Here is a 9,633-nt window from a genome sequence, read left to right as displayed (position 1 = left end):
TTTCTCATCAATCGGAAACACTCTGGGTAAGTTTCTTGAATCAGATAAATCTTATTTACTCTCTCATGAATGGAGCGTTGCCCGTCTTTTGGTAAGTTTAAACCCTAATGAAGGTCTGGCAGATGCTATGCATCTAAAGTATCGTGGCCTAGAGTTTATCCAGACCCTGGACTACGAAAACCTTCCTTTTAGATGTCATCAATGTCAAGTTTATGGACATCTGGCTCGGGAATGCCCTCTTGGCCATCGTCGACGTCGAAGGCAGAGGAAAAATGGGTTTAAGTTACAGGAAAAGGAAAAAATGAAGTCAACCGATCAGAAGGAAGAATTTTAGTTCAAGGAGGCCGAAGTTTTGACAAGCGTTCAGGAGTTGGGTCCAGAGCACATGGGGGGAACTGGAAACGTTCAGCCTGAGGTGACTGCTAGTGTTTTGGTATCATCTCAGCTCACAACTGTTGGCTTATCAGCAGTCCCAGTGATGGATGATTTGGATATTGCTGGTACTCTCCCTCCACAATCCTCCTCCCCTCATTTTTAAAGAGCTTTACATGTGTCTTGCAGTGGCGAGGCAAGTCTGTTAGGTCAACTCTCAAAAGCTACGACAGACCTGAATATGGGACATTCCCCTTCTGATAGTGTTATAATGATGGTTCTTTCCTCTCCTACACACGATCCTGGATAAAGAGGCCACGAACCTCATTACAACCTAAGACCATTATCTACCAGGAAAGGAAAAGGGCGGGCAGTAGGCGGTTTGGCAATGGATGAGGTGTCCATAGGTCCGAGGAAGTTAAGAGGGCGGAAATCAGATTTGTCAAAGGCAAAGTTGAAGGCTATTATTGATATTGCTGGAGGGAAGCAATTGTTCCTGCCAGGGGTGCTTAGAGAAAAGCAATCACCCCCCGAGGTTTCTAGATGATCATTTTATCCTATAATTGCAGGGGTCTTGCTAGTATACCCAAAAAACTAGCTCTGAAGGATTTGGTCAGGTCCAACAAACCTGATATTCTTTTTCTTCAGGAAACCTTGGGGAAAGGAGATGAAATTATAGGCTGTCTACATAAGCTTCTGCCGGGATGGAGTTTTCATGCAATGGATGCAAATGGTCATTCATGAGGTGTGGTTTTTGGGTTTAACGTGAAGGTGGCGCATGAAATCTCCTCCTGGGGTTCAGAAAACGTTTTGGCGGTGGAACTTTTCTCCAACGAACTCTATATCCCCTTTCTTTTTCTTAATATCTATGGTCCTAATTTGGAGCGGGAGAAGTTCTGGAACTCTTTCTTCGCTAAGTCTTTTTTGGAGCATCCAAATCTTATTATTGGTGGAGACTTCAATTTTTCTCTGGGCTGTACTGAATCTTGGGGGGTCAACACCAGAGCTGACCCTCTCTCTGCTTTCTTCATTCAGAAATTGGCCTCGTCCTCTCTTGTGGATGTTACCCCCTCAAAGCTGCGGCCCACTTGGAGGAATCACAGAATTGGAGATGACTGGATCGGGAAAAAACTAGATCGTTTCTTAGTAAGTGATCTGCTGGCTGAGAAACTTCAGGCGTTCAGGCATTGGGTTGGAGATGGTGGTCTCTCTGATCACTTACCGGTTTTCTTGGAAGTGAAGGGAGATCTAACCAAGCCAGGTATTCCTTTTAAATTTAATTCCTCTTGGTTATTGGATGTATCATACACTAGTCTTTTCCATAAAACTTGGAGGAAAGTTGTTGATAATGGAAATGAGGATCGCTGTCAGTTTTTTATGGAAAATTTATCAGGGATGAAGGCCACTTCCAAAGTCTGGGCTCTCCAAAAGAAGATGAAGGAAGAAGAATTAATGCAAGCTGTTAACTCAGAACTCGCACTCCTTTAAGATCCAGACAGTTTTGGCTATGGTACAGGTGAATATCGTTTGAGAATTCATGAGTTAGAAATGGAAAGAAGGAGAATTCTACAACTCAGGGAACAAAGCTGGCGTCTTAAAAGTAGAGCGACCTGGTTACAGGCAGGAGATGAAAATTCCAAGTTTTTTCAAAATTATGCTAAAGGTAGAAAAAACTCAAACACAATATGGGAAATGAAGAAAGCAAATGGTGATTTAGCGCTTTCATTCGAAGAGCTGGCCTCTGAGGGGGTTAATTATTTCAAACATCTATTTAAAGCTCCAGGCGAAGCTTCTATTGCAGAAGTCATAAGGGTTGCTCAGATTTTTCCCAGATTTATAGAGGAGGAAGACGATGACTCTCTCATGGCACCTATTTCTAAAGAGGAGGTTGAAAGCGTCCTTAAATCAATGCAAAAGGACAAAAGTCTTAGTCCGGATGGCTGGACAATTGAATTCTTCCAGCATTTCTTTGAATTCATTGGTGATGAGTTAGTGGAGGTAGTGGATGAATCCAAGCATTCAGCTTCTATCTATCAACCCTTTAATGCTACCTTCCTAACTCTCATTCCCAAATATGATCTTCCAGGTTCTTTTGGAGATTTCAGGCCTATTTCTCTGTGTACATGTGTTTACAAAATTATTGCTAAAACCATTGTTGTTAGGCTAAAACCTTTCCTCTCTAAAAATGTTTCTCCGGAGCAGTTTCGTTTCTTAGATGGCAGGCAAATTCATGAAGCTGTGGGAGTTGCCCAAGAAACGATCCACAGTCTTAAAATTGGAAAGAAAAAAGGAGTTGTTGTGAAAATAGATTTATCGAAGGCTTATGATAGAATAAGCTGGCTTTATGTTAGACTTTTGTTAACACATCTGGGGTTCAAATATGAATTTGTAAGATGGATTATGAGCTGTGTCTCATCTTCTTCCATAGTTGTTCTGATTAACGGGGCAGCTTCCAGTTTCTTCAGCCCTGAACGTGGCCTGCGCCAAGTATGTCCGCTCTCTCCCCTCTTGTTTTTGCTGGCAGCAGACGGAATCAGTCGTTTGATCCAAGAAGCAAAAAGACAAGGATCTCTGAAAGGAATCGAAGTTGCTCCAAATTTCTGGGTCACACACCTTCTCTTCGTGGATGATATATTACTCTTTAGCAATGGCAGCCTCGAGGACTGTAGGACGTTCAAGAGGATTTTGGACCTCTTTCTGAAAGCTAATGGACTATGCATAAATGAGAGAAAATCTACTCTTACTTGCTCAGGTCTGGCTAGAGAGGAGGTGCGTAGAGTGGCTTCGGTTCTGAATTTTGAAATTAAAGCGCTGGAGGATTCTTTCAAATATCTAGGTTTCTATTTGAAGCCAGATAATTATAGGATAAAAGATTGGTAGTGGATCCTTGCAAAATTGGAGTTGAAACTGAAACATTGGAGCCACAAGTGGCTCTCTCGGGCAAGTAGGCTTGTATTAATTAAATCAGTTCTAATGGCAATCCCAGTCTACTGGGCTAGCCTGACCTGGGTGCCCAAAGGAATTTTAAACTCTATTGAGAAATTATGCAGCTGTTTTCTTTGGGCGGGGTCCAAGTCTAAAAGAGTTACCTCGTGGATTGCTTGGGACAAAATTGCCCACCCTAAAGAGTGGGGAGGCTGGGGTATAAAAAGCCTTGCCAAATTCTCTCAATCACTTGCAGCTAAGCTGGCTTGGAGGATAATTACTACAGAAAATTTGTGGACTGCTGTGACTAAAAGGAAGTATATAGATCCATTAACAACGCTAGATTGGATTAGACTGCCGCAAAAGTCAACCAAAAATTCATCGGTGGTCTAGAAAGCAGTGGTTGCTTCTGTTAGCATTATAGAGAAAGGTTTGGCTTGGTATGTGGGTGATGGCTCTCAGATCCATCTGGGGCGAGATCCCTGGATTGGCTGCTCTGAGGGCTTTACTCTTACGCAGGGATTGGTTGCGGCTTTAAAAGATAGGGGTATATACACTCTAAACCAGATAGCTGACCCGTGGGCCTCTTCCATTTGGAATCAAGGGTGGCTGCAAGGTCGAGACTTAGATTTGACCGGTGATAGGTTGGAGGAATGGGACAGGTATACTAGGGATCTTCAAAACTCCTCAGTCAGGCTTTCTGACTCCCCGGACGAGCTAAAATGGGTTTTTGCTCAGAATAGCTATTCTTCTCCAAAGGCTGGTTATAAATGGATGATGTCTCAAAATGGTTGGGAGAATCCGGATTGGTGGGCTAAATTGCTATGGAAATTAAAAGGAACAGCTAAATCAAAATTGTTCTTCTGGTGTGTCCTATCCCAGAAAGTTCCTACGTGGGATTTCCTTCAAAGGAGAGGTAGGATTGGTCCTGGCAGATGTCCACTGTGCAAAGATAGTGCAGAAACAGTTCAACATTTATTTCTCCTTTGCCCCTTTAATACCAGTCTCTGGGCAGAAATGCTAAGCATGATAAAAGTCCCTTACAGATGGGAAGGGCAGGGGCTCTTAGAGGCCTGGCAGAGATGGTGGAATGCTTCCTCAAATGAAAGAGAAAGAACCATTCCACTACTCATCACATGGGGGACTTGGCTTGCTAGAAATCAAGTCATTTTCAAGGATTCTGTCTTACCTATTGGAAGACTTGCCGCAGAAGGAGCAACCATTTATGAAAGCATTCCTATACCTCAATCTCTTAATCCTTCCAGAGCTGTTTGTCCTGAATTCATTAGATACTCTATGCCGTGGGCATATTTTGATGGGGCTTCGGATAATAATGGTCGATGCGGGGCTGGCTTGATCATCCACTTTTCAAACGAAAAGGCTGTTAAAGCTTCAATAGGTTTGGGACAAGGTTCCAACAATTTTGCCGAATTGAAAGCCCTTCATCTCCTTCTCAGTTGGCTTATTCTTAGAAATGTGAGAGAAGCTCAGATCTTCGGGGATTCCATGAATGTGGTGAAGTGGTTTAATGGGGCTCAGCGTTGCAGCAATATTTCTCTGCTTACTCTGTTCAGAGAAGTCTCTCGCCTTAAGAGTTGCTTCATAGAGATATCTCTTAGTCACATTTACCGGGAAAGGAATTTTGACGCGGACCGCCTTTCCAAAGAAGGAGTTGATCTGGAGATGGGGTCGTGGTCTGTTTGGGAGGTTGAAAATGGGGCGGTTCGATCTGTCGAACAGCCCATCTTTGCATGATTCATCCACCCTGTTTCTCCGGTATTTTGTAAATATTCTTTTTGGTTTTCTGCTCTTTTCCTTGTATCTTCTTCTCTCTGTTTTTTTTTTCTTTCCATGCCGAGTTCTTTGGGCTGCTTTCCCTTTTTGTGGAAGCCCAGGCAGCGGTATGTTCTGTATTTGCGCCAAATCCTCATAGTGTTCACTGTGGATTTCTGTGGCCCCCCTCTGATCGCGTTGTGATTTTTTCCTGTGTGATCTCGTTTCCAGCGAAGCGTGTGGCTGGAGGTTTCTCCCCTCATGCGATGGCTTGCTTTGTTTCAGCGAGCAGGATTGACAGTCTGCTGAGACTTTCCCCTCTGCCAGTGGTTATAGTCTCGGTGTTATGCCTACATGTTATATGTAATCCCTTTTTGTAATAAAAGGATGGTCTTTTTTCTGTGGAAAAAAAAAATGTTACATGTAAAATAAAAAATATAATAAAAATTAAAAAAAGATTCAATTATCTAGTAAATATTATATAATTTAAGTAAAAGATTAATTTTAGTAAAATGTTTAGTTTAATTTTGAAGGAATGTATTAAACGAAAATTGTGTGGAGAATTTGAATGGAAATTAGGGTAAAAATTTTTAATAGAAAATTTTAGTAGAGAATTTTAAAATATACTCTAGAAAAAATATTTGGATGGAAAATTTTTGGCGAAATTTTTTTGGGGGAAACTTTGAAGGGAAATTTTCATTCTTTAAGCTATATATTATCATTAGGAAATATTCCATTTGTATCATTCTACATCTTCTATTTGAAATTCATGGATTCTTCTGATAGTGAAGCTTCTCTTTGGGAAGCATCAACATCTTTGTTGCATAACAACTCTATTCATATTGATGGATATAACGAAAATTATTTCACTATGAATAAAGAGTAAAATATTCCAATTAGTCCTAATCCTAAGGACTCTGAGAGCAAGATTGATGAAGGGCAGGATGAATAATTTCAAATAAATAGAGAGTCACATTTTCTACTTAGTCATAATCCTATATAACATGAGAGCAATAGTGATCAAGGCCAGGATGAATAATTTCCAATAAATCGTGTCACATTTTCCACTTATTCCTAATCCTAAGGATTATGAGGGTAGTAGTGACGAAGGGAAGGATGAAGCATTTCCAGTAAATAGAGAGTCACATTTTCCACTTAGGAATAATCTTAAGGACTATGACAGTGGCAATGACGAAGGGTAGGATGAAGATTTTTCTGCAAATAGAGGGTCACATTTTCCACTTAGTCCTAATCCCAAGGACTATGAGAGAAGTATTGACAAAGGGTAGGATGATAATTTCCGGTAAGAAAAGAGTCACATTTTCCATGCATTCCTAATCCTACAGTCTATGAGAGCAGCACTGGCAAACCACAGGATGAAAAATTTCCAGTAAATAAAGAGTCAAATTTTTCCAGTTATTCCTAATTCTAAGGACTGTGAGGGTAGCACTGACAAAGGAAAGGATCAAGATGATGAAGAATATCCTCTAAGTTAGTATTTCAAAAGCACAAATTATGGTAGCGAAAAAGTTCCTACAACTGAGGATGGCAATGAATATTTTTCAAACAATGATGGTGCTAAATTTCCTAACCATGTTCAAAATTATCACAATGACGATAATATTCCTCTTAAAGATGATGAAAATTATTATACAGATGATGATGAAATGATGGAGACATTGTCAACAAATATTGTATCTAGGAGTAGGAGCAGAACTTTTCATATCAATCGAAGATGTTCTAGTTATACAAGGGGTAGAGAAAAATATCTCATGAGAAGAAGTTCTATCAGTGACCTCATTTCATGTAATCTTGTTAAAGGGGTTGCTTGAAACACATGGATTTCAGTTTGCATTGGAGAAAAGGAAGAGATATTTGTCAATGAATAAAATCGTGCAAAATTCATATTTAGTGGGGTGCGTGCAATCTACATTGTCAGGTTATGATTATCATATTGGGTATTTATTGCTCTGTAGAAAGGATTTCAATATGTTTCATTCAATTGGTAATTTTCGGCTTTCAAGAACGCAAGAAAATTTGGAAAAATATCACACATTTTATTCACAATTATGTCATAAATGAGAGTTTGAGCCATTATCAAATACTACAATGTCATGGATGGAAGACTTCTTTTCAAATCATGGAGAGTGTATGCCAAATAGAGACACAACACAAATTCCAAATAATTCCTCAAGACGAGAAATATACAACTTATACAAAGAATATGAAGAAGGTGTTGAAGGAAATGACCATTTTATTACATATCAATATTTTGTGAAGATATGGAAAAGATAATTCAACAATGTCCATATTCCTAAGAAGACAAGGATGGGGGTTTGTAGAAAATGTGCTTCTCTTAAACAAAAAAGGGATAAATTTCACGGGGCAGAAAGAGGTAAGCATTCATAAAATTATTTTTAAAAATTGTATAGTCATCAACTATGAAAAGGTATTTATTAATAGGTTTCTTTTATGTTATGTGTATATTCCATTGTCAAAGCACTTCAAGAGCATCACAAACAAGAAACAAGTGAAAGGAAAAAGTTGTACAAGCATCGAAAGAAGTGTTATGAATCCAAATAAATATTTGGGTTTGATAGTTTATGGTATGGAACAGAGGAAAACACATCTACCACATTTTATTCACACACCCAAAAATTTACAGGAGGAAAATTTTATTCAGTTTCACTTGGTCGGTTGTATGAATGTTTTCAAGGGTTTACTTCATAGCTCCAAATATTCATAATGATGCAAATATGAAAATAACTATAATTCATGATGTGCTTTCTCATTGGTCTAGTAATCTTCCTAAAGTTTTTTATCTATGATTGGACATCAGTTGTCATGAAAACAAAAATCAGATTGTTTTTGGATATCTAAACATGCTTGTTTAATTGAGATTTTTTGAGAAGGTAAAGGTTGGTTTTCTTCTTGTTGGGCACACTCATGACCATATTGATAAGATGTCCAGTCATTTTTCAGGAACATTGTGGAGGAAGGATGTTGGGAGCTTCCCAACATTAATCTAATGTATTAAGAAATCATACATGTCAGGGCCTATTTTTCATGTGTTGGAAGAAGCTGTTGAAATGCAAAGGTTTATTCTGGGATCACATGGTGAGGGGAAATGCATTGAACAAGTTAATGACATTAGCTTCCAACTTCAATTTCGTATAAAAAAAAATTGATGGGAAAACACTAATATGGGGCAAGAAGTTTTCAACTACTGCATAATGGGCGCTGTCACCAAGTTTGGCATTTTTAAATTTCATTGCATATCATCTAATGTTTGCGTCAAATATATTTTTGTTACAATCAATTGATGAAGTACATAATTCACGAAGGCAGAAGAGAGATATAAATTATTCTGAAAGGCTGGAAGAAATTAGAAAATCTATTAGATATATATATGAGTACTTTGATGTTGTGGATTCATTTTTGTGGGAGTCGTTTTTCAATAATTAGAGTGATATCATTCCAAGATCAACAAATGAAGATATACTTTTGAAGACTCTATTTATTTGGTCACAAAATGTGTCAAATGAACATGAGGAAATAAACAGTGTTGAAAAACAACAATCTCAAGGAATTATTAATTCTTCATAGGTAGAGGAAAGAGAAATGTATATTGGTTCCAGAAGCTCTCGTGCACAATGTGAAGCCATGGAAGATATTTACAGGGATTTAGTACATGATATTAAGGAGGGTTGTATGATAGCAGTGTTAGAAGATGGAGATGCACATGGCTATCCATTATGGGTTGCCAAGGTTACTAAGGTAATTACAGAGAATGAAGATGTTGCAAGTGTTGAAGTACATTGGTATGCCACAAATAAACACCCATTAAATAGTGTGTATGAGGCAGAGATGGTAGTTGATAAAAAAAATTGGCCAAAAGAGAAAAAGAAAGGGTACAAATACAAATCGTCACCGCACAGACCTAATAAAATTGGAGGATAGTGACATACTTGTTTATGACTTCAATTTAACAAAGAGAGGAACTCTTCTCTTCAGGACAATATAAATTATGATGAGGTTTCTATCAAAAGAAACAATGTTGAGATGTGAGTTTGTTGAAGCAAGTCGTAGATCTAGAATACTTTTGAAACCCAAACTGGTGGGCATGCATGTTGACTCAGATGGGGCACTAGTTAATGAAAGAGAAGAATATGGAACATATTCATCTGCATCCATTCATTCATCTAAATTGCGGGAAGGGTGGTTACATATTGGTATGAGAGGTTCTAGGTTCAAACACTTGGACTAGATGGGATGAATGCATGTTGTTATGCATGCATTGTCATGGTTATGATGATTTTTATGCGGAAACTTTAAGATTATGAACAAAGATGAATTCCCTAGATCTAGTGGTATGATCTAGGACAACAAAAGATAAAGAGATTCAATTTTCCCTTAGAGAAATTAGAAAATGGAAAAGAATCTTACCTAGAATCTATAGCAAGCCTTCCTTTCCTCCTTTCTTCTAAGTTGCAACTCTATCTCCAAGTGTTATAATTAGAACCTACAAAAATGACTAAAAAAATAAAAGGATCCACAACAACT

At 38.6% G+C, this 9,633-nt stretch overlaps 1 protein-coding gene across 1 annotated transcript; it reads left to right on the top strand.

Moving 5' to 3' along the window:
• Window positions 1–385: 385 nt before the first annotated feature.
• LOC149204647 (uncharacterized) lies at window positions 386–5,052 on the top strand. The gene is made up of 6 exons (XM_089397175.1): window positions 386–500; window positions 780–907; window positions 1,144–1,633; window positions 1,889–3,248; window positions 3,423–3,600; window positions 3,691–5,052. Exons 1-6 carry the CDS (start codon window positions 386–388, stop codon window positions 5,050–5,052), a joined length of 3,633 nt encoding a protein of 1,210 aa, XP_089253301.1.
• The last annotated feature ends 4,581 nt before the right edge of the window (window positions 5,053–9,633 follow it).

The sequence above is a fragment of the Pinus tabuliformis genome, chromosome 1_2, assembly GCF_031772625.1.
Source record: "Pinus tabuliformis cultivar Carrire ecotype Pingquan chromosome 1_2, CPIR1, whole genome shotgun sequence".
NCBI classification, from domain to species: domain Eukaryota; kingdom Viridiplantae; phylum Streptophyta; class Pinopsida; order Pinales; family Pinaceae; genus Pinus; species Pinus tabuliformis.
This window is presented reverse-complemented; position numbering and strand designations above follow the sequence as displayed.